Raw genomic sequence first — 25,728 nt, 5'->3', positions numbered from 1 at the left:
AAGTATATGACCACTGTGAATGTGGAGCTTAAATCTGATGAGCAATCAGATCCCAGCTGGCTTTTGTCTGTTTTCTGCTCTGGCTTCTGTTTTCCACTCACTCGGCATTTTTGTGGGGTGTTCTCAACCATAAACTTCCCTTTCCTTGAAACCACAGCCTCTGGGGACATGCTACTATTTGACACCTTAAAGATGAGACGGATGAGGTTCAGAGAGAGCTATGGGTGAGAGGGAGTCACACAGATAAGACAAGGAAAGCTGAGTAGTGCTTCCTACTGTGGCCAAGTCCCTGTCTGATCAACGTCCTTTCAGTATGGGGACATCACTGGAGATACAATTATGAGTTTGAGAAAATGGCTCCTTGTCCTTTTTTTCTTTCCTTTTCTCTTCTTTCTTTTCTTTCTTTCTTTCCTTCCTTCCTTATTTCTTTCTTTGTTTCTTTCTCTCTTTCTTTCTCTTTCCTTCCTTCCTTCCTTCCTCTCTCTTTTTTTCTTTCTTTCTTTCTTTCTTTCTTTCTTTCTTTCTTTCTTTCTTTCTTTCTTTCTTTCTTTCTTTCTTTCTTTCTCTCTCCCTTTCTTTCTCTTCACTGAAGACCCAGCTGGCTATGTTGGGAACAGTAAAATAATGAATGGGGTTTGGCTGGAGCAAAGTTGAACACATCCCTTTTGTCCTTGCCTGTTTCGGCAAATGTGAACAGTAATTATGGTTTATCCATTGGTGTATTGATTAGCTTTGTGAACTTGACACAACCTAGAACCATCTGGGAAGAGAGTCTCAGTGAGGGACTATCCGTATTGGGATGGATTATTTTAACTAAGTTAATTGATGTGGGAAGATCCTGCCAACTGTGGGTGGCACTATTCCCTAGGCAAAAAGTCCTGAGTTGTATGAGTGGGGGAACTATTCTGAGCACAAGCAAGTGAACATTTTTACATTCATTTCTCTCTGCTCTTGCCTGTGGGTGTGATATGACTAACTGCCTCAAGCTCCAGCCTCTGTGACTTCCCCACAGTGATGGACTGTAACCCGGAATTGTGGGCTTAAATAAGCCCTTTCCTCCCAAAGCTGCTTTATGTCAGGGTGTTCTGTCACAGGAATACAAATGAAGCTAGAACAACTAGATGGCTGGGATAATTCAGCAGCTGCCTGCAGGACATCTGGCTCACACTGGGCACTCTCTGAACCTAAAGCCTTATGAATGACAGTCTTACTGTTACCCGAACTTCTCCTTTATCTGTCATGATCAGCTACCCCACCACCCACCCGGTTACAAACAACAGAGCTGTGGAGACCACCCTAAACCCCACCCTCCCCAGCCCTATGGGTTAGCTTTCTTCAAATACTGTAGGTTTTGAATTTTCAGCTTTGTTTTTGTATGTCCTTTCCTACCAATCCCTAGATCAGACAGATTCCAAAGTCAGTGAGCTCACTTGTTCCTTACTCAATCACATCATCAAGGCAGCCATTGATCTAGCCAGAACCTCTGAGAATTTACTTTTCTCTACCACAATCCACACAATCCATCTACTTGTCTGTCTTTTTCCTGTCCTGGAGGATGTGGGAGAGGAAGGGTTGCATACTATGCAGCCCCAGGGCCTGGATACTATGGTCTAGTGACAGCTTCACAGGTATACCCTGGGTCCAGGGGCCACCAAGTGTTCCTTGGTGCTTCTCACGAGTTCCTGTCATGCCCATAGTTCTTAGCATACCTGAGACTCAGTGTAGAAGCTGCAGGAGATGGATGCTGCCAGGCTGCTGTGAGTGGTAGTTGACAGATGTTTACAGTTGCAGGGAAGCTGCTCCCTGCTCCCCCTCCCTCTGCACTCTTGTGGCTGATGACAGAACAGAACCGTTGATGTCATAATCCCTGCACAGCTGCTCGAGTGGTTCAGAATCACAGTGCTTAGATTCAGGGGCCAGGTGGGAGTTAGGGACCCGACGAAGTCCTGGCACGCATTGCTTATGAACGACAGCGCCGTGACTGCCAGCTGCTCTCAAGGCTTGTGTATAAATTGAATCCTTTCACCGCTCAGTGAAACAGGTGCAGAAGGCACTCTGTGATGAGGACGCAAGCAAGAGGGGGGCGGTGGGCTGAGTGGCAGCCCCCCAAGTCCCAGCCCCAGCGCTTGTGAATGCCATCACATTATGAAATGAAGAGTCTCATAATAAAATCATCCTATGTTTAGATTTGATCCTAAATTCCATGCCTGATGTCTTTATAAGGGAGATGAGGGATGATTTAAGACACAGGATGGCCATGGGAAGATGGAGGTAGAGCATGGAGTGAGGCACCACAAGCTACCTGGATCTAGAGGGATCCTTCCCAGAGCCTTCCAAACAGGCATGGCTCTACCACACCTCGCTATCTCAACTCCAGTTCTGGAACTTCAAGGAGCAGCTTCTCTGTGGTTTTAACTCTGGCTCATGAAAATTTGTTCTGCAGCCACAAGAAGGTACTACAAGGTAAGGGACTTGCCAGGATCGCCCATCTAGCTTGGCAGAGCTGGGATCAAATGATTCTCAGGTTTCTGAAACCCAGGCTCCCTATCCCCTCACACTAGGAACTGCCAGGACGGACTGGGTTACCTGGGGGCTAGGGCTCTGGCTCTTCCCCCGCCATCTTTCTCTCTGCAGTGGGTACTTTACACACTATGCCCACTAGGTTTCCCCTGGCTCTATAGCTCTATGTCCAGCTCGAAGACAGCTCCTAGGAGGGAGAGGCAGCTCTGTTGTTGGCTCATTCCTCATCTTCGCTCAGGCACTGCCTTTGGCTGGACATCCATTATTGCCTCCTGTCTCCTGCATCCAGCTCCATCACCAGAACCTCCTGACGCTCTGTCTGTCCTTCTTGAGGATGAGTGGGTCCCACTTTCTGCCATGTAATACAGACCACAGCAGTGTGCTGGTACCAAACATCTTACTGCCAAGCCAACTGCTGCATACATGGTCCCCTGCAGTGCTGCCAGCCCCGGGAATGCTAACCAATGCCCAAGGAGAAAAGACCTGTCTTGGAATCATGAGGTCCAGCTGCACATTCCTGCTTGGCGTCCCAGAACCTTCTGAGTGCCAGTATGCTCTGGCAATGTCCAAGGAGCCCAACTCAATTGCATGAATTGGCAATATCTCAGCAGGATCCTGGTACTATTTTTTTTTTTTTTTATCTCTTAGGGTACTACAGGATACTGGTTCAGGGAACCAGTCTAGATGCAACTCCAGTTCTGCAATCTGCTTGCAGTTTCCAGGCTGTGCAGAAGTCAGTGGAGGCCTGAATACCAACAAAATATGCTGTTTGTTTTCTCCCTATAGCTACCTACTAGGACAAGGTCTCATTTATAAATCAGGTCCACTAAGAGACTAACAGCAATAGCAAATGATAAAATAGATGTTAATGATACTTTGTCCTGAGAATTATGAGAATGTGTTCTCTCTTTCACTCTGAAAAGATCTTATTACACCTTACTCTCTTGTGATGATGCAAGATACACAATGAAGTGATGGGAGGTGGGTAAAGTATAGGGCAGTATATCAGGGTCACCTCAACACAAGAACTACCATATGGTGATAGTCTACCAATAACTTAGATGTCTAGGAAACTGGTGGGAAGATAGTGTATCCAGCATGGATACACTGCACAAAGTTGATTCACCTGTTTCCTGGGCTGGAGGGTGTGAGATTTCACCATACTACTAAAAACACAGTTTAAACTCAAGCCCACCTACCCATGCGTCATCATACTATGTATATTTTTATATTTCTAAATATCTCCAAATCACTCCATTAAATCTGCTGAGTGAATTTGAACCCCAAACCAAGATTTTTTTGTTTGAAATTTGAAAATTACACCATTTATTTATTTACAGGGTATGTATGTATATCACAGTGCCACAGTATATACATGGAGATCAGAGAACAACTTGTGGGGATCAGCTTTCTCCTTCTACCTTGTAACTCCAGGGGGTTAAACCCTAGTTGTCAGATTTGATGACAAGTGCCCTTACTCACTGAGCCTCCAAACCAAGATATTCTATGAAGTTCCACTCATGTTACATTTGCATAAACTAGGGTTTCCATATAACCTAAAACAAAAACATGTGGCCTTACCATAACATGCACATTAATAAACATTTGTCAGTGTACCCATGCTGTATATGCTACCCTCCCATTGGTTACTGGTCATCTATCTACATTATCAGATAAGCTATCACCATATGGCAGCATGTGTGTTTAAGGAATACACAAGAAACTTTGGGCTTTGGTCACGCTACCAGAAGTATCGTTTGCTTTTTGCTGTCCCCTGTGGACCCATCACAGTGCTGGGTGCATGCTGTCCAGCCCGTGGACTCCTGTGAGTCCACTATGGATACATGGGATGGACTTGGACACCATGGAACCTTTGGCTGCATGCCCAGCATGTTCTAGTTACATAGCAAGATCAACCTCACCATCTACTACTAACTGCCTCGACTGGCAGCCAAGCATTCCTTCCAAGGCAGGTTTTTAATTGAAATGAGTTTCTGTGCCAAAGGGCATCAGGCCATCGCACAATGGCCTTCCAGAAATACGAGGACACATGGAGTCTGGTGAGAGAAGTTGTCTTTCTTCCCCCGGAAATGTAAGTATACACTTGGTAGGATTTGCCACCCAGGCTGACCACCCAGAGTTCACTTCCTTATTCCACTAAAAATATGGAAAACTACAATCACCTCCCACGTCACCCTGCCTCACCTGCTGTTCAGCTCCATGGATGCAGCTGAAGGTTTTGGTGTGCACTGGAGTGTGAAAAGCTATTTAGCATGTAGCCTGCCAGCTGACAGGCTGCCTGAGTCTGTCGCTTCAGGTAATTATACCCTTCTGGACTGTGAACACAGTCACTGCATTTCAGCGAGGAGGGGACCTTCAAAATCATTTCTCTTCTCTCCTCAGTGTTCCACAGAGGAGCCAAGGCCTGGGAGTTCAGTGTCATCTGGTCCACCTGGGACCAGAAAAGCCTCCTCCCCACTGCTTGTCATGGCAGTGTCTCCAGCATGGTATCCCAGACTCCGGAAGCCCCACCCGTAGGCACCGCCACCATGGGTCCTTCAGTCCTTCACATCAGCCTGCCCAGGCAGACTCTTCCCTTTCCAGCTGGCCCTTCTCCTGGATTGAAGCAGATGCCAGTGGTTTGCTCATCTGCACAGTCAGAAACCTGGAGCCCCTGTGGACTTGACCCCCTCTTTCAGCCTCTGTCATTGATGACTTGATCACTCCCTGAGTCTCTCCATGTTTCCCTTCTAGAAGTTTCTTCTCTGGCCTCTCTAAGTTCTGTGTTGATCTTTCATCATCTCTGTCCCCTTAACTTTACCTTCATGTGCCCAGAGAAGTCTTTCTAAGTACATTCAGTGAACAGAGAGCTCATACATACAAAGTAGTCACTTGTCACGACTCAGCTCACTTCCCACACTTACACTCACAATGCTTGTGTGAGCCACTTAATTGCTTATTTGTGCTTCAGTTTCCTCTCCTGTCAAAATGGTTAACAAAGTTTTCTATGTAATATTTTTGAGAAAGAGAGTGGACTTATGATGGCCACTGAATATACAGTAAGTACTAAATAAATGCTCTCCGATAGATATTGTCCTTGTGCTATCATTCATGTTCAAACTACCTGCTTTAAATTATTGCAAAATTGCCCACTTACTCTACAAAAAATTTCAAAATCCTTAGCACGAAAGCTTCCTGAAAACAGGTCCTACTCACCCACAGCCCCCTTTCTGGCCACAGTCCACATTGGACCCATTGCATCAAAGGGAACGCTGGGACACGCTTTTAGACATCTATGGATTGTTTATACTCTTTGCAATTTTATCTTGCTGGCAATGGTATCCAGAGTCTTGTACCAGGCAGACAAGCTCTTTACAATCGAGCTCCACACAACCCTGAATTATTGTCTGCTAATCTTTACCCATGTGTCATCCTTACTAGTTCCCATTCATATTTAAAGACCCAGGCTAACCTTTACTTCCCCTGAAGAATAATAACCCAGGCCTTTGCTAGCCCACACTTCCCTTCTTCCTGTGTTTAAAAGCCCAGTATACCAACCTGTCTGTGCTCTGGATTCTTTGCTGAGTCTCACCCGGTCTTCACAGGGATCACACTAAATTGATGCACAGAATCTGTGTCTGTCTTCCTCACTGTCCCTGAACCGGCTGAGGTTGGGAGACGACTAAATCAGCCCCACGAAGCTGAGTGTCCAGTGCCTCACGGTGGCACAGGAGCTAAATCTTGGAAACCTGGCTTCCAACCTCAGTGTCTACTTTCACTTTCTGGTGGTCATTCGTCAAACATTTAGCCTCTGAGTAAGTCTCAGGCTCCATGAACTAATGACAGTCCCCACACCACAATGAGAACATGGGACAAGGTTTCTTTTGGGGTTGTTGTAAAGCAGGTTCCCAACAGATGTGAGTTGACTTTTAATACTGCCATCTGTCTTTGTATGGGCAATGAATGGGAACCCCAGTTCACCTAGGCACATATTATACATGGTCTCTAGATGATTCAAGTGCTTGGTCATAATTCTTTGCATTAAAGTGAACCAATAACTGTGGAAAATAGAGAGAAGCAGTGGACCTGGGCACTCTCTGAATTCCTCAAGGGTCATTTAATTTTGTTGGGGTCCTAGCTAGCCAACTCAGGTGTTGCTTACTTACATATTAATTTGCAATAAAATGCAACCACCACCACAGGCAATTGGTTTCTTTCTGGGGTTGTCAGTAGCATTTGTGACAACAAGAAACTGTTTTTGTTAAAGTGTAAGACATTTCTCAGCCATAGACCATTAGGATTTCACAGTCTGTGTGGGAAGAGGAAGGGGAGAGGAAGTCTAATTGGCTAAGGAAGAAATAGAGAAGCTCTGATAAGAGCCAGAAATGAATCATGAACAGTGCCTGGAAAAGCACTTCCTGTTAAATGGGTCAGATTCTTCTAGTAGAGTGGAGAAAAGATAAACATGGGTTGTCTAGAAGAGTAGGATGTGCTCATAACTGCTCAGCCATCTCTCCAGCCCTCTGGCTTGCAGTAGTTCTGATGGGAAGAGCAGAGACACAACACATTTAACAGTTAACATGACAGTCTAGCTCAGGCACTGTCATGATAGAACTCTCATCCAGTGACTGGTGGAAGCAGATGCAGAGATCAATGGCCAAACCCCAGGTGGAGCTCCAGGAGTCCAATTGGCGAGAGAGAGGAGAGATTGTATGAGCAAGAGATATCAAGACCATGACTGGAAAAAGCACAGGGACAAATAGCCAAACTAGCGGAAACACATGAGCTGTGAACCAATGGCTGAGGAGCCCCCATGGAACTGGACCAGGCCCTCTGGATAAGTGAGACAGTTGATGAGCTCGAACTGTTTGGGAGGCCCCTGGACAGTGGGACTGGGACCTGTCCTTGGTGCATGAGCTGGCTTTTTGGAACCTAGGGCCTATGCTGGGACACTTTGCTCAGCCTTGGTGCAGGGAGGAAGGGACTGGACCTGCCCCAACTGAATCTATCAGGCTGGGCTGACTCCTCAGGGGAGACTTTGCCTTGGAGGAGGTGGGAGTGGGGGGTGGATTGGGGGGAGGGCTGGGGGTGGAAGGAAGGAGGATGGGGGAATCCGTGGCTGATATGTAAAATTAAATTAATTGTAAAATAAAAAAACAGTTAATATGTGAAGCGGAGGACAACTTCTAAGCAGCAGCATCTCCTGCAGAGACATTCATTTACATATGGATGGAATAGCCTGCATTCAAATGTCTGGAATCAGATGGGTTTTGACTTCAGATTGCTTCAGACTTTGGGATGTATGCACATATGGAATGAGGCATCTCCAGGGTAGGTACAGGTCTCAAAATGAAATTAATAATTCTCGTAGCCTCATGCACATAGCATGTAAGTAATTCTATAAAGTTCTAGGACACCTGCCTTTTCACTGTGACCCGTCACATGAGGTCATGTGTAGAAGTTTTTGTTTGTGGTATCATGTCATCACAACATTTTGAATTTGGGTTTTCTATTTCTAGATTAGGGATGCTCATCCTGCAGATAAGGTTCTTGGACCTCTGTTTGTCCAAGACAAATGATGCTGTTTAACATCTTCTGGTGAACTTGCTACAGAGCCCTAAATTGTACCGTGGGATGCAGGTGCTGTGTGATCTATTCTGGCCTCACTAAGTTCATCTTCCTTGCTTATTGGCCAAATCTGTTCTCTTAGATGCTTTCTGTCAATCAACTCCTTGCCTAAGGGTCCTGGTGAACATAGTTCCATCTCCTTGCAATGCTCTCTGTGCCTCCTGCTGAACAATGCTGACATACCTTTCAGAATCAAGTCGAAGTATGACTTCTCATACTCTGGGCTCCTCCAGTCTCATTCCTTCACCCCATCAATACCTCTCTTTCCAGTCAGAGTTCTCACAAAGATCTTAAATAGTTCTGCACTGTTGTAGCACCAAAGTTGGAGTGTCACATCTAGCCCGTGATGATAAATTTTAATAGTCAATTTGACAGAATCTAAAGATCACCTGGGAAGAGGGTATCTATGAAATTCTAGAGTAGAGTGGCTGTGGGCATGTCTGTGGGAACTTGATTGTTTTGACTTTATTAATTGAGGTGAGACCTGCCCACTGTGGGTGGCACCATTCCCTAGGCAGGGGATCCTGAATTGTGTAAGTGTAGAGAGGCATGGAACACTAACAAGCACGCATGTGTTCATTCTCTCTGCTCTTGACCGTAGATACGACCAGCTGCTTCAAGTTTCTGCTTTGACTTGCCTGCATTGATGTACTATAATCTGGGGTTGTGAGACAACTCCCTTTTCCTTAAGGTTGCGTTTGTCAGGGCATTTATCACAGCAACAGAGGCAAAACTAGGACAGAGACTAACTGGAAATAGCTAGACATTTTTTTCTGTGTTAGTTACCTTTTTGATTGCTGTGACAAAATTCCCAACAAAAGCCACTTAAAGGAGGAAGGATTTATTCTGGCTCACGGTGTGAGGGCACAGTCCATCGTTGTAGGGAAGGCATGGTGGCAGGAGAGTGCAGTAGCTATCACATTGCATCTACAGTCAGGAAGAAGAGATGAATGCTGGTGTTCACCTTCCCTGTTCCTTTGGGATGATGTCACCATCATTGAGAGTGGGTCTGATCTCCTCAGTTAAACCTTTCTAGAAACACCCCCCCACCAGACACCAAGAGGTATATTTCCATGGTGATTCTAAACTCAGTCAGATTAACAATGCAGATTAGTGATCACATTACCCAAGCCTAAGTTTCCTTGAACCCCATCAGCTCATGGTCAGAAGGAGGGTGCTTTGTAACAGAGAGAGGGGTGTGCCTGCTGCTGGCCCTGAGTGTGCCACTGGAGGGAGACAGGGCTGGAGGAAGAGGTGAGGCAGCTCAGCTGAGGCCACGGGTGGGTCCCAGTGAGAGGCCTGTGGTTTGTCCAGATAAAAGCGGAGCTCACACCCACTTACGAGCTCTTCTCCATAGACTTCAAAGCTCTCAAGAAGAGGACCGGACAGAGAGGGGACCAGGGGGCTTTCTTGATAATACAGAGTTAGGAGAGGAATCATTGATTCATATGCACATGCAAGCAAAAGCATCCATATGCATAAATAAAATAAGTACATCAAAAAGTTTTCCCAATGACGAGTCAGGTATTCAAGAAACTCAGAGAACATCAGAATAAATAGACACAGTGGAAACAAAACTCAAACTTCCAGGCTATCACAGGTATGATCAGTGATTAGGGGAACGTCTCAGATGCAGCTCAAGAAAGACAGACATATTACTTGCAGAGCAATGAAGACAGGAGACACATCATGGCCCTCAGGAGAGATGGTGCAGCAGAGGCGGGAATGGTACAGTTAATTCCTCAAGAGAAGGAAAGCTGTTAACCTGGCACTGGGTATCCAGAATATCCATTCAAGTTTTCTTTTCAAAGCATAATAATTTTTCAATAAACACCTTTTTAAATGAATTTATTGCCAGTAGACTTTCACTAAGATTGATCATAAGAATCCCTTCAAAGATATGCTATCACATAGAAAACTGAAACCACACGAAGAAATAATAAATACTGGTAACAGAAAAAAAAGGGGGGGATGTAAATAAAAAATTAATTCTTCATTTTGGTGACTATAAAATGCCATTGGCAATCAGAAGCAAAGATAATACTGATGAATGATAATGTTTATAGCAAGTAAAACAGAAGGTGGGTGGGAGGACTTGGGAATATATTCTTGTGAGATTTTTAAAAAGGGATTTATTTTTATTTATCAATTATGTATATGTGTCTCTGTTTGGGTATGTGTACCTGAGTGCAGTGCCTGAAGAGGCCAGAAGAGGGCATCAGACCTTTCAGAGCTGGAGGTATGGGTGGTTGTGGTCTGCCTAATGTGGGTGCTGGGAATTGAATCAGATCCTCTGGAAGGGCAGTATGCAACCTTAACCACTGAGCCACCTCTCCAGTCCCCTTTTGTGAGATTCTTAAGCCAAATTTCAAAATAGTTTCTGTTGAGTGATGTAAAACTAGGATACTCTGTACACTTGCTTTTCGAAGTATAAATACTAAGGTAAGAGTGAGGTTAAATGGGAGTGGTAAATGATGATTACCTCAGATTCAGGTAGCAAAAAAGGGATGGCGATCAAATGAAATGAGAGAAGAAAGGGCTAGACGATGGTTTTAAATTGAATCATACCCATGGTCATGGATCCATGATATTTGATCATTAGAGAACTAAGCTGAACATCAACATTAAAATGATATGTACAATTCCTAAATTATGTTGGAAATGTTCATGACAAAATGTGACCATAATATGTCAAAATTATGGGGCCACAGCTAGAGCTGGACTTAGTTTCCTGCATGTGATGCTCATATTGCAAGGAAGATGAGTCTCAAGTCTGTTATCTGAACCTCCACATTAGGCAAGTGTACTAAGATCAACAAGGTACCTAAGTGAGCAGAGGAAGTAATAAAGATGAGAGGAAAATGGATACGACAGAAAGTAGGAAAATGAGAGAGAGAGACAATCAAGATAAAAACTGGTACTTAAAAAATAATCAAAGTTTATTAGCCTGTAACCAGAATGACCAAAAAATATCAGAGAGAAAGTACAAAATATCAATTTTAGAATGCAAGAAGAGATGTCTCTGCAGAACCCACAACCACTGAACAAGTGATGGGGTGTTCCACATGTGTGGATGCCCCAAAATCTGAAGTTAGAAAAAAATACATGAATTCTCTGAAAAATATAAGCTACTGTACATTATATAATATTTGCTTCTTTTTAGAAATCAAATTTATAGTCGCAAAGTTTTCTTCATAGGAAATAATACTGGGTTCAATCATTTATCTTCACTGGATGATTTTTTATCAAATTCACAACTGAGTAACAAGAATTTCACACACCTTCCTCCCCCGCCCCCCCCATCTCCCCCAGAAAGCAGGAGAGAAAGGAAGTGATGCCCCACAACTTACACCGCCAGCAATACTCCGCTATTCAAACCACAAACATTGTCATAAGAAAATGAAAAGACAGATAAAGACTCCAAATGAGATGCAAATACTATAAACAAGATATTAGCACACGGATTCCAGCCCTGCCTAAGGAAGCTAACACATCATTACCAAGGAGACTCCTGGGAATGCCGGGCTGTTCAGCCTTGCAAAATCCACCAACGAATTTCAATAGACTGTAGAAGAGGAACCAGATTATCTCAAAAGATCCAGAAAATCTCTTTGGCAGAATTAAACATGCATTTATGAATGAAATAAAAAAAAAACACTGTTGGAATAGATGACAATTCTTTATGCTGATAAAGAGGAGTACAAATCCTTGGGTGGACATCACAGTGAGTGGTGGGACAGGAGACAGCATCCAGCTAGGGTCAGGGTCAAGGCAAAGCTTCCCAGCTGACAGGTACTGGGAGCATGCACACATTCATGAAAACACACTCAGCGGCAATGGGGAGGAAAGCCCTGTCTGCAAACATGAGTGCATAAGTAGAAATCTCAAAGATTTCACCAAAGAAGACCTGCCAAAACTGAGAGGGAGTGTATCACAGTCACAAGATACAAAGTAAACACAAGAATCAGTTGTATTTCTTTAATCATTAGTGACTGAGCACTGATTGAAAGTCTAGGTGTTAGGAGGCTGGAGAAATGACTCAGCTGCAAAGAGTACTTGCTGCTGTTTAAAGGACTGAAGCATCTACATCTGGGAGTTCACAGCCGCCTGTAACTCCCATTCCAGAGATCTGATGCCTGCTTCTCTTCAGGCACCTGTGCGTGTGCGCATACACACATACACATACACACACACACACACACACACACACACACACACACACACACACACACACACACACTACCCATAATAAAAATAAGTCACATGTAAACCTACTACAGTAGAAGCTTACTGAAATATACACATGCACATACAAACAGTTTAAAAGCAGTTACCCTAAGATGGGGATGATACCCCAACTAGACACCACAGAGCCCCCCCCCCCCCCCAAGCATAGAGGCTATTGCCATTGCTCTTGGTTACCCTCCAGAATGTAGTGGTAAGACTATTGTTGAAGACGTAACATGCTTAACTCATGGAGAAATCAAGTGGGTAATAGCCTGAAAGTTTCATTGCTACTGGCTAGCTTTCACAATGCTGGAAGGTGCCAAGCCTATTACCAAAGGAGAAAAGCAGTCACCAATATTACCCAGTTGCGAACCCTGCAAGCTATGTTATTGACTGACCTTGCAAGACACACCTACTGGTGTAATAGTGGCATGAATTAGTTATGGTTAACAAGTGTGAAGTGCAAACTTAGTCCTTGTCAACATTTAAAACTGCTGCTTTAAAAAAGATTCTTCGGGCCTGGAGAGATGGCTCAGCTGTTGAGAGCACTTGCTGCTCTTCCAGTGTCCCCAGGTTCTGTTCCCAGCACCCACATGGTGGCTCACAATCATCTATAGCTCCAGTCCCAGGGGCTATGATTCTGTCCTCTGGCTTCTGTGTCCACCAGCCGTGCACATGGTACACAGGCATACATGAAGGCAACACATCCATTCCCATAAAAATGAAGAAAAGAAATATCTCAAATTACACATTTATCAGTGATGATGTTTCAAGTGACTATCCTCCCCAAACAGTCCCACCAAAGAGGACAAGGGTGCTGCTTGGTTTCAGATGTCTTTTCAGTCTCTAGAGGGCACTGCCTGGCATGTAGGACACCCTAGAGTGTGTGAAGGAATGGATTCACAGAAGGGTCACAGGGAAGCTCATGGGCCTTGGTGACCTGGGCTGACTGCTGACTCTCCAGCCTTCTCTGGCACACAGAGTGGCCACCTGCGTTCTCCTTACAATTAGTCATTTCTCTTGAGAGAGTGCATGCATTGCTGTAGTGACCTCCCACAGTACCCACATTTTTTCACCACAACCTTCTTGGGGACAGGAGTGACAGGAGGCAAGGACAAAGTGTGTGTTAGCCTCATGTCTCCTGGTGTTCTCACCAGTGATGGATAAGATGTCTTTAGGGCCTGCTTCTGTCACTCAACTGTGAGCTCCAAAAACAGGAGAATGTGAGCTCATCTCTGGCCTCAAGCACTTAGCATAGGTCCTGGCCATAGTACTTAGCACAGGAAGCCATGCAGGTAATAATGCTGCTAACAGTAATGACAACATCTGGCCGCCTTCCAGGTACAAGGCTGTGTACTTCCTATAATTCTGCCGTGACATCCCCACCAATACCCACTGTGGTGGTTTGAATGAGAATGCCCCCACCATAGGCTCATATATTTGAATGCATGGTCCCCAGTTGGTAGAACTGTTTGGGAAGGGCTTGGAGGTGTGGCCTTGTTAGAGGGAGATATGTCTCTGGGTGGACTTTGAGGATTCAAAAGCCCACACCATTTGCAGTTAGTTCTCTCCCTGCCTTGTGCTTGTGGATCAAGATGTGAGCTCTCAGCTGCTGCCTGCCTGCCTGCCTGCTGCCATGCCCCCTGCCATGATGGTCATGGATTCTAACCCTCTGCAACTGTGAGTCCCAAATATAATTCTTTATTTTTATAAGTTGCATTGATTGTGATGTTTTGTCACAGCACTAGAAACCTAACTTAGACACCCACTAAGGCACACTGCACCCATCACCTACCACCTTGCTTCCCAGAGCAGGCAGCTAAGATTGGCTGGCAGTTTTCTGATTAGCATTTCCTGAAGCTTATCTCAAGGGGCACTTGATGTGCATTATGTTGGATCCTAGGAGTCGCCCCTTACTCACGTTACCCGTGGGGGAGCCAGAGTCTCAGTGGACCTATCTCCATCTCACCTAGCCCCTGATGCTCCTTCCAGGTCACCTGTGGCTTGTCCTCAGGCTTTGATCTGCCTCCTCTCTGACCTATTTCTGTTCTCTTGTCTATGGTGAAATAGGCCCTCCCAGCTTGCACTGCTGGCTTGCTCCTCTGTGCCTTGACACGGGCTGTTCCCTCAGCCTCTGTTCCTTTCCCTGTCTTTATCCAGTAGAACATGCCCTCTGTGTCACCTTCTGCAGGAACCCATCTGAGACTACCCATGAAGAGGTCATCTCCCTCCTACCCCCTTCCTGGAGGAGCTGCTGTTTCTCCTTGTGCCTCTGACTGTGATATCCATGTAACGACACTTGCCTATCTCTGCTCCCCCAGGCCTGAGCAGTAAGGACCAGTGTTTCATCTGTCACCCTATGTACCCCTCAGAATGGCACACTCCCTTTGCACTCCTAAAAATATGCTGAGGGAGTGTCCCCTTCCCATTCTATCTCATATTAATGATTTGGGGAACCATGGGTGGCAGCTGGGGCATTTCTGACCATATTCTGATACATCTTACAGAGGCTTCTTCAAGCCAATGGAGAACCCCATCTTCTCTTGTGGTGAATTAAAATTCAGTTCTGGGCATACATCTCCTCTAGAGAAATCTTTGTGTATAGCCTTCTGGGGACCTTACTCATCAGTCTGCTCTGGAAGCCATGCTTGGAGCATTCTGGGAACTTGTTATCAGACCTTGGAAGCCAACAGTTCAAACGAGTGAAAACAACAAACCTTCCCCTGCATCGGGAGTTCAGAGCTTTGGGAACTGTGTGGGCTGGGCTTTAATAAGAACCGTCTGCCACAACCTGGAAGTCTATGGCTGCTGCTGTGCACCCCCATCGCCCCTGAAAACACAGCCATTCGGAGGTCACCCTCCGAAGCCCACTGAACTTCAGTGCCTTTGCTCATTAATTCAGGCCCAAGGCTTCCCTAATGAGGACACCAGAAGCCCCAAATCTTATACAGCTGTGACAATAAATGGATTCCTGTCTGACTAAGAACAGCTTTTGGGTAGGACTCAGTGTTCAAAAGCAGCTTGGTAGAGAGACAGGAGCATGGGTTTCAGATCCAAAAGGCTTCAAATCTCAGCTCCCTCTCTAAGTACTGTGTGACCTCAGGTAGTCTAATGGACCTCTCTGGACCTCGGACTCCTTGTACGTAAAATGAGAGAAGGCTGTAGAAACAGCCAGTGGATACTCTGAGGATGAAGTGTAAAAATAATGTACACACAGTAGGACCACAATCACAGCAGCTGAAGGTGGGACTGAAGGGGGGTGGTCAGCAGGTCCCCCACAGGTCTCCCTCCCTAAGGAGAAGAGCCAGGACACAGCTGCCTCACTTAAGGGGAAGTGGAGTCTTGAGGAAGCCTTCTGTTTTTGCCAGTATTTATTGACAATCCTTAAGTTTACTATTATTAATTATATTTACTATTATTAATTAAGTTAATTGTTATTGATGACTCAATTGTTGGATTCTGGGAAGAAAATTGCATAGATTTTTATTCTATAGCCCAGTATAGCTTTGAACAGATGATTTTCCTGCTTCTGCCTTCTGACTACGGATATTCCAGGTGCAAGCTGCCAGGCTTGGCCTAGATTCCGAATGACTACACATGTGTACACTAAACCTGACAGCAAATAGTGTCATCAGAAACCCTGGGCATCTTTACGTCACAGTTAAGTTGTCCCCATATTCCCCCAGGTCACGTGGTGGGAACAACACACCAATCCTGCTAACAACAAACACCATGTGGTGATTTCTGTAGAGAAAGAATCAGAGAGAAACCTCAGAGCAGGGAGCGAGGGACCCGGATGAGCAGTGTGCATGCCCCGATGCCCAACGCCTGGCTGGGAACAGCGGAGGAGGTGGCTGCAGTCTGCCTCAGTATGGCAGAGGCAAAGGAGGTGGGTGCTCCCTTCTAGGAAAATGCCCTAAGGAAAACTATTCATGACTTCTCTCCCTTTGACAAGACACCTGACAGAGGCTGCCTGGAGAGGCAGGGCTTGGATTAGTGCAGTCATCTTGAGGAAGGCATGGCATATGCTGGCGGCAAGAGCTGCTGCATGGACGGCAAGGTGGGGGGGCAGCTTGCTGGCATCTCTGTGGATCAGAAATCGGAAGCCAGCTGGGCTGTGACTGCCAGTGTCTGCTCCTGAGGTGACCCACTCCTCCAGCGAGGCCCCGACTTTCCAGAGTCCCAAAGCCTTTTGAAACAGGGCTACTAGCTGAGGGCCAAGTGTTTTCACACAGGAGCCTGTGGGGGGACAGTTCACAGGAAAAGGGAGAAAACACAATGGAGTGAGACAGAGAGCTTCAGGCAGAGGGAGGACGAGATCCAAGTAGAGATGGGGTGGAGGTCAGCACCGGGTACTCACAACAAGCACCATGTCTTAGCTCTGCCTGCCTGTCTCCCTCCTCCCCTCCCTCCCTCTCCTCCTTCTTTTCTTCTCATTCTCTTTCTCTTTGTTCTGGGGCTCGAACCCAGAACCCTCAAGCAAACCAGACAAGTGCTCTGCCACTGAGTGTTCCAGCCCCTGCACAGGTCCCAGCATGGCTCACACAGAGAGGCAAGGTGAGACTGTGAACGAGAGGTACTCACTCTCCTGAGTCACGCCAGCTTCTAGTAGTTCAAGAGAACATGTTTCACTTAAAAGAGAGTAACAGAAAAGTATAAGGTCATTCTTAAAAAACATTACAAATGAAAGCAGAATGAGCAGACTGAGGCTCTTATCATAAAGGCGCACAGGAAGACCAGCCAAGGAAAACCAGAATGTACAGCTGAGAGACTCTGTGGCAGGCTGGGCCACCTCATTAACATTCCACAGTTAAGTCAGGACTCCTAGAACCCATCCCAGGCAGCCCCTTTCATGGGGTTGGTCACGTGACTTGTTTTGCCCAATGGAAGCTTGGGAAATGAGATTGAAAGCAGTGGTGTTCCGCATGTGGAGACTCCCATGCCATCTTGAAATACTGCCACCAGGTGGAGAAGCTTGCCAAGCCCCTTGGATACCTTGATGTGTGGAGGCCACAGGGGGAGGGCCACCATCTTTATCCTCAGCATAAATGTCCTGAGTGAGTGTGGGAAGCCAAGATTGGCAGAGGAGTCACCCAGTCTACCAACAGAGCTTCTGGGAGCAGTGTACAGCTACTGTTGTAAGGGGGGAAGTTCTGAGGTGGTTTATATGGCAGTGGCTGAGGGCTAATGCCGGCATTCAGAATTAACAACTGCTGACATCATTAAGAGGGCCAAACAAATCACAAATGACAATAAAAAAAAAAAAAATACCCCAGAAGCTAGGCAAGAGAAGCTAGGGGAAAGCAGAAAGAAGCATTTCAGAAATAAAGCCCGCACCAGAAGGCACACAAAACGAACTGTAGCAGGACCTTAAGGCAGTTAGAAACAACACTCCTGGAGACAGGCAGGACTGGGTGGCAAGATGGCTTAGCAGGTAAAGACCCTTGTTGCCAAACCTGAGAACTCAAGGTCAATCCACAGAACTTTCAGGGTGGAAGGAAAGAGCTGCTGGAGAGTTGTTCTCTGACTCCCCACACAGGCTACGGCACACAGGCATGTACATGTATGTGCACACATGCCAAAAATGTAATTATTTTTGTAAAGAAAAGCATGAATGTTGGTTATTCCGCGGCGCTGCCCCTCGTGGCTGGTTGCCGCCCATGGCGGCCATGCTGGTGGAGGAGCGTGCTGATTAAAAGAATCATAGCCATGGTTACCTTTTTTGAGCTTTATTGGGGGGGGAGAGAGGGAGAGAGAGAGAGAGAGAGAGAGAGAGAGAGAGAGAGAGAGAGAGACAGGGGGCGGAGGGAGAGAGGGGGGCCGAAGGGAGGAAGGAGAGGAAAGGAGAGGGGACAGAGAGCGCACAGAGGGCCCACCCGCTTTTTAGGCTGGGACACTGTCAATGGGACGCTGTCAAAGGCTAATGACATAATTAAGGACAAAGGCTAATGACATAATTAAGGACCAAATCCTTACAATGAAGAGGCACAAAAAGAAAGTGGCAAAAAATGAAGATCAGAAGAGAAGATCCAACAGGTGTCATAAGATGCTACAAGAACAAACAACTGGAAATCAGGCAAGGACAGACAAACATGTGCCTAGGAATACAGATCCAGAATGGCCAACACCAAGGCCAAAAGACACTCTGGCAATGCTATTGGATTCCATTGAGAAAGGATGGCAAAATTTTGTTCCTACCTGTTGCAGAGGAATTTATTTTTAGAAAACTAGGGAAGGAGGGGTTGCTGGAAATGTATGGAAATTTCCACACAAGTATGGAAATGCCCCCTTGCTGCAGAGGGCAGGAATCCTACTGGGGCAAGTAGAGCTCTGAGTAGGATGCAGGAGGTGACTGAGTGGCCACTGAGGAGGCAGAAGAGGGGAACCCTCAAGCCCATGTGCAGGTGTGGGATGCTCACCCATGTAGGGCTTGGTGCCGGCCATGGAGGAAGCCTTCTCTGCTCCTTTCACGACCGTGGCGATGTTGAAGTCTGTGATGTGCACATGCCCTGCAGAGAGAAAAGGAAGTTATCCAGTGCTGTGGATGTCTGTGCTCGCCCCCTGTGTGACCAGAGGCTGTCGTCTGAGGTCTACATGGTAGGTGCAGGAAGCAGACACCAGGCTGTGTGTCCACCCTTAAATAGTCTCTGCTTCTCACAGCGTCTGTTCTGCATTTGGGTTTTAGAGTGAGGGTTCATCACTGTGCACCTGCCGTTTGTGTGATTATGTTTGTGTGGCGGGGCTGGACGACACATGGGTGGACGTAATGTTAAGACACACTGATCTGGAGATGGAAGGTCAGTCTGGGTGTCACTCAGGATGTCTGGGGAGGGACTGTGGTGGGGAGGGCATGGCTGTGGTTTACTGTGGTCTCTGGGCTTTTAGCATTGAACTTGATGGACTAGAGGGGGAAGGGGACAGCCTTTGACCTAAGGTAATGTTATGGCAGCCGATGGATTTTGAAAAGACTAGGGACTTTATGATATAGATGTTTAAAAAAAATGAGAGAAAAAGATACAAAGAAAAGGGGGAGGAAACAGGGATGTGGGATGCAGGTAAAGAGAAAGGAGAAGAAGGAGGAAGGCAGAGAATCCTATGAGGTCGGCCCTTGCTCCCATTTGGCATGTGAAGAAACTAGCTCCAAGGGACTGATGGGAAATCTGAGCATAACTACATTTCTCCATCACCACAGCATCTGAAATGGCTCTTTTGCTGTTTGGAATGAGGCCCTTGCACACAGATAAGGGCACAAGCCGAGCTGGCTTGGTAGGCACATGAAGGTCAGCTGCTGGAGCAGGTGCAAGGGGGCCCAGGGGACTGTGTATGTGAGAGGCATGGCCAATATGGTCAGCCACAGTGGACAGAAAAGGCAACGGTGGCCTCAGGCACCAACACGGTACTCACAACACACAGTAGAGCTGTGGGTTTGTTATCATGAGCACTCCAGCTCCCCCGGGAGAAACAGTACTTAGTGGGTTCTCAAGGATGAGGCTGACTTCACCAGGGAGGTCCTAGCTGGGATGACCCATGTTTGTTCTTCAGTGTCTTTGTGTCCCCAAGCCAAGATCAGGCAACACTGCCCTTCTGTTTCCTCATCCCTAACACCAACAGGCAGGCAAGTTCACCTTCCTGAGTGCTCTGTGGGGTGTCTGTGTGAGGGAGGCATCAGCCTTTGTTGTGGCCCCCCACCTGAGTAGCTCCATGCCTGGCAAACCTGCAACGACAGGTACGTGTGTGTGTTGTGTATGTTTGTGTACATCTATGTGTGGGGTTGCACACTCACATGCATGCATGTGTATCTTGAAGCCAGAGCTCAACATTGGGGGTCTTCCTGTATTTTTCTCACCTTATTTATAGAGATAGAGTCTCTTGACCTTGGCCAGCAGGCTCCCATCCCCCTCCTGTCTCTGCCTCCCCAGCACTGAGATGACAGATGTACCCTGGGACAACCAGCGTTTCACACAGTTCTGGAGATCCACATTCACCTATCTGCCTGAGCCATCTCCACAGCCCCTTGATTTCCCTTTCCACGCTCCCCTGTTTCTCCATGGTCCAGATGTCACACTGAACTGGCTAGCTTCTCTACTATTTCACCCTTTGCTTATGTAAACACATATTCACATAACTTGGGACTTTAGTGTGTTCTATGAAGTCATTGCCATGGGTCAGTGTGGTAGTATTGTGTTCCCCAAAATATTGTGTACCCTAATAAACTTATCTGGGGTCAGAGAACAGAACAGATGCTAGATAGACATAGAGGCCAGAAAATGATGGCACACACACATTTAATCCTATCACTTGGGAGGCAGAGATCCATCCGGATCTCTGTGATTTTAAAGCCACACTGGAAACAGCCAGGCATGGTGACTCATGCCTTTAATCCCAGAAGTAAGCCTTTAATCCCAGGAAGTGAGGGCAGAAGCAGAAAGGTATATAAGGCATGAAAACCAGGAACTAGCCTGGTTAAGCTTTCAGGCTTTCGAAAAGCAGTTCAGCTGAGATCCATTTGGATAAGGACTTAGAGGCTTCCAGTCTGAGGAAACAGGATCAGCTGAGGAATTGGCAAGGTGAGGTGGCTGTGGCTTGTTCTGCTTCTCTGATCTTCCAGCATTCACCCCAATACCTTGCTCCAGGTTTGTTTTTATTAATAAGACCTTCTAAGATTCCTGCTATGGTCACCCTGAAAGTGACTTTTAGACTTATCCATGTTTCACAGGCATTTTTCCAAGTTAGAACATACAGGTCTTCTTAGGGAGCCCACAATCCCTTATCCTCTGTGTTATTCTGACCTGTGTTGCTGTAACCACCTATCCGAGGGTGGGTAACTTATAAACCCACAGCTTTGGAGGTTAAAAACCCAAGACTGGGCAGACACTTCTCTGTGTCCTCTAGGAGAAAGGCAAGTGTCTCTGGTTGGAGCCAATCATTCAACACCCCCACCCCCATCTGTGGGAATTGAGCATAAAATACATTTGGGAATAACAGAAATTTGGAAAAGGGTTTTCTGGAAGGTTCGGGAATGAAGTACTTCCTTTTCCAGAGTTACCATTGACGACATTCTTTGTCTTTTGCCTGTGTTGTATAGAGAGCCAATTCTCTAAGACTGCTGAAGCCATCAGCCAGTGTCAGCAGGATGATAAAGCTGAACACCAGGAAGGTTGAACTTTGGGAAAAGCAGAAAAAAGGGCCCAAAGTAGATCCAACTCCTTCACACCACTGTACGTCAGTCCTATGAGCTAAACAAGACACCCCAAACCAAACCAAACCAAACCAAACCAAACCAAACCAAACCAAACCAAACCACCTTTCACTGCTTTGGGACTGTGGGAGTCAGGCTCTGTCACTGGTCCGGGCTGCTGACCAAGTGGATGCAGTCACTGATTCTGGCTTGGACAGGTCATTTGCTTTCCATGAGGCCCAGATTCCTTATCTGGGGGCTGAGATACCATTTAGCTTTGGTTGGGGTGGTGCATTATTTACTTCTCTTCTCCTGTGATAAAATACCACGAGCCAGCAACTTGAGGAACAGTGTGTTTGGCTTAGAGTTCCAGAGAGCTAGAGACCATAGCACGGCTGCAGGGGAAGGAAGATGGCTGATCACATCCCACTGTACACAGGAAGCAGAGAAAGGAAGAGAGCCGGAAGGGGGACTATAAACCCTCAAAGCTCACCCCCCCCGCCCAATGATCTTACTTCTTCCAGCAAGCCCACATTTCCTGAAATGTTCATCACCTCCCCAAACAGCATCAGCAGCAAGGGCCAAGTATGCAAGTCTGTGAGTTTATAGGGACATGTCTCCTTCAAATACAGTGTGATGGCGGAGACTGATAGTCAGTCTAACAATCTCTAGACTCATTCAGGAGACAAGATCCCGGGCACCTCTGTGAGGGGTTCTCTAGACTAGGTTAACTGAGGTGGGAGGACCCGCCCTAAATGTGGGCAACACTGCTCCATGGACTGGGGTCCTGGGAAAAAAGGAAAGGACCAAGTGAGGGGAGCAGCGGCATTCATCTCTCCCTGTTTCCTGACTGGGGGTGCCATGTGACCAGCTGCCTCTCACCTTGACCTCCCTGTCGTGATGGACTGTATATCTCAGACTGTGAGCCCAAAATGAATCCATCTTTTCTTACGTTGCTTTTGCTGGGTATTTTGTGACAGCAAGAAGAGGAGTCAGTAATATGGGTAGTTAAAAAATTAAATTGAATGGGTGGCATAACCTGAAGGAGCAGGCAGGGCAGGCTGCCTCTGAAGTAAGGGGTGCTGTTGGTAGAAGGAAACATGAGGGAGCAGCAAGGAGGACAGAGGGTGAAAGGGAAGAGTGTTAAAATTGTCAGGATCAATATGGATTTGCCTCTGCCAAACCCAGATAAAGCAGAGTTGAGCACAGCCTCATGCATATTGGCTTGATAAACAAGAGCCTTAGTAACAATTCGGCCAAAACAAGATAGTTGTTTTGGTCCCTTGCTGTGGGATGGTCTGTATGTCAAATGTGTTGCTCTGATTGGTCAATAAATGAAACACTGATTGGCCAGTGGCCAGGCAGGAAGTAGAGGCGGGACTAACAGAGAGGAGAATTGAGAGAACAGGAAGGCGGAGGGAGACGCTGCCAGCCGCCGCCGTGACAAGCAGCATGTGAAGATGCCAGTAAGCCACAAGCCACGTGGCAAGGTATAGATTTATAGAAATGGATTAATTTAAGATGTAAGAACTAGAGAGCTAGAAGCCTGAGCCATTAGGCCAAACAGTTCAAATAATATAAGCGTCTGTGTGTTTATTTTATAAGTGGGCTCTGGGACTGGCGGGACTTGGTGGGAGCTGGAGAGAAATTCTCCAGCTACAGTCCCTCCTCCAAGGACATCTTTCCAGCAAAGGCCAGGAGTAACCAGAACCTCAGATGCAACCTTCTTAAGACACAACTTTGTACCAGGGAGACTTCCAGAAGGACATCCCCTAACCACAGCCAGCGCACAGCTCCCTGCCTGGAAGACACCTCTGGGAGCAACTTGGGTCTACCCCTCCTCCCAACTTGTAGATGCTTCCTCTTGCCCTGGTCTCCCTAGCTGTATCTACAGCCCATTCTAACATCTGTGTTGTGTTTGGAATCACAACCATTAGCTCATTTTCTTTCAAGTTTTTGTTTGTGTTAATGAGAGGAGAAAAGACTTAGGACAAGGCAGGGCAGGGGCATGCAGGTGTTGGACCCTTGGGGCTGTAGGGACATTGGCTCTTAATCTTTCTGAGAAGGTTTGGACCTAATCTGACTGGATTTTGAAGGTCACCTTGGGTCCCTGCCATGAGTGGATTATGTGGACAAGAGCAAAAACAAGCAAAGTGGGAAACAGTAGGAAAAAAAGCAATCTCTTTTCAGTGTAAGCTACACAGGGCTCCACAACTGCTGAGCAGACCTCGGAGCACGTGCTCATCCCCCCCAAGTCTCCTGGGAGGAGGTTATTAATATCCCTTATGGTTTAGTTTAAAATGTTTGTTATTATCATCACTGTGTATGATGTATGTGTGGGCATTCATGCCACAATGTACTTGTAGAGGTCAGAGGGCAACTATGCGGAGTTGGTTCCTTTTTTCCACCTTTACATGGGTTCCTGGGATCAAACCCTGGTCATCCAGCTTGCTTGCAAGCACCTTTACTGATGAGACATCTCGGGGTCCCACAGCATAGCAGATGCATGTGTAAGTGAAACGGCGCTCCTCACTATGCTGTCCTCCTACCATCTCAGAGCCCAGGCAGCTGGACCTGATTTCCTTCCTTCTGGAATGTGGTTTGGAGGACTCAGGGACAGCCTGGAGGGAGGCCTGGTAGCTTGTGTACAGTGGGCAATGAACAGTGGACTTTCACTGCTGCTGTCTCTACTGCTGTCCCAGGGTGCTAATCGATGAGTTGTGACTTCCTGTTGTGCATCGATGCTTGAGTTTAGATGTGAAAATTAGTGTTGAGCAAGCGTTCCTAGGAGGCGCTGTATGGCACAGTGTACAGATGAACTGAGCGTCAGGTAACTCATTTCCATAACTGAAAACACCTAGAACTTAAAGGAGACCAGGGCATTGTGGGAGAACCATTGGCATGGCTAATGAGTGGCAACCAACGATCAATCCTCCCAGCCTTATTTGCATATCCTATGCTCTGACATACTTTGTTCCCTTCTTTGGAAATACAGAGAGCCATCTCACCTCCCAGCTTTTGACACCATGTGGAAGGAGTTGCCCCTCCTCTGTCTGAAGGACTTCCTGCTGCTCCCTCCTCTGCCTGGAGGACTTCCTGCTGCTCCTGCTGCTCCCTCCTCTGCCTGGAGGACTTCCTGCTGCTCCCTCCTCTGCCTGGAGGACTTCCTGCTGCTCCCTCCTCTGCCTGGAGGACTTCCTGCTGCTCCCTCCTCTGCCTGGAGGACTTCCTGCTGCTCCCTCCTCTGCCTGGAGGACTTCCTGCTGCTCCTGCTGCCCCCTCCTCTGTCTGGAGGACTTCCTGCTGCTCCCTCCTCTGTCTGGAGGACTTCCGGCTGCTCCCTCCTCTGCCTGGAGGACTTCCTGCTGCTCCCTCCTCTGCCTGGAGGACTTCCTGCTGCTCCCTCCTCTGCCTGGAGGACTTCCTGCTGCTCCTGCTGCTCCCTCCTCTGCCTGGAGGACTTCCTGCTGCTCCTGCTGCTCCCTCCTCTGCCTGGAGGACTTCCTGCTGCTCCTGCTGCTCCCTCCTCTGCCTGGAGGACTTCCTGCTGCTCCTGCTGCTCCCTCCTCTGCCTGGAGGACTTCCTGCTGCTCCCTCCTCTGTCTGGAGGACTTCCTGCTGTTCCCTCCTCTGCCTGGAGGACTTCCTGCTGCTCCCTCCTCTGTCTGGAGGACTTCCTGCTGCTCCCTCCTCTGCCTGGAGGACTTCCTGCTGCTCCCTCCTCTGTCTGGAGGACTTCCTTTCCTTTTTCAAAACCTGACCCATGAGTTCTGTTACTGATAGACTTGAGTCCAGAGGAGAGCTCACTAATCCAGGGGGTGCTTTCTCTGTGACTTGGTTCGTTTCTCCTACTGTAACAGAACACCAGGAACTGGGTGGCTTAGGTAACATGAGTGTATTGCTTGTATTTCTGGAAGCCTGAGGTCAGGTGCCAGCATGATTGGGTTTAGGGTAAGGGCTCCTGATATGGTTTAGATGCACGTGCCCCGGTGTCCTAGTTATTTTTCTCGTTGCTGTGACCAAATGTGTGGCAAGAAGGAAGGTTTGGCTTTGGCTCACAGTTTAGGAAGGACATGGTCCATCACAGTGGGGAAACCATGGTGGAAGGAGCAGGAGACTGGGGCTAGTCACAGTGCATCCACAGTCAGAAGCACGGATGGAACAGGAAGTGTCCT

General features: G+C 47.1%; 1 protein-coding gene across 1 annotated transcript in view; it reads right to left on the bottom strand.

The window, feature by feature from the left end:
• Nucleotides 1–25,728, bottom strand: part of Stk32b (serine/threonine kinase 32B) — a 250,280-nt gene that overhangs the window by 22,614 nt on the left and 201,938 nt on the right. Inside the window, exon 6 of the mRNA XM_052736050.1 lies at nucleotides 18,795–18,884. Coding sequence (XP_052592010.1) covers nucleotides 18,795–18,884 — 90 coding nt within the window. The remainder of the gene's footprint in view (nucleotides 1–18,794; nucleotides 18,885–25,728) is intronic.

This window comes from Peromyscus californicus, unplaced genomic scaffold (genome assembly GCF_007827085.1).
Source record: "Peromyscus californicus insignis strain IS unplaced genomic scaffold, ASM782708v3 Scaffold_13__1_contigs__length_99412109, whole genome shotgun sequence".
Taxonomy (NCBI): domain Eukaryota; kingdom Metazoa; phylum Chordata; class Mammalia; order Rodentia; family Cricetidae; genus Peromyscus; species Peromyscus californicus.
Note: the sequence above shows the minus strand (reverse complement) of the source record. Positions and strands in the feature narration are given on the sequence as shown.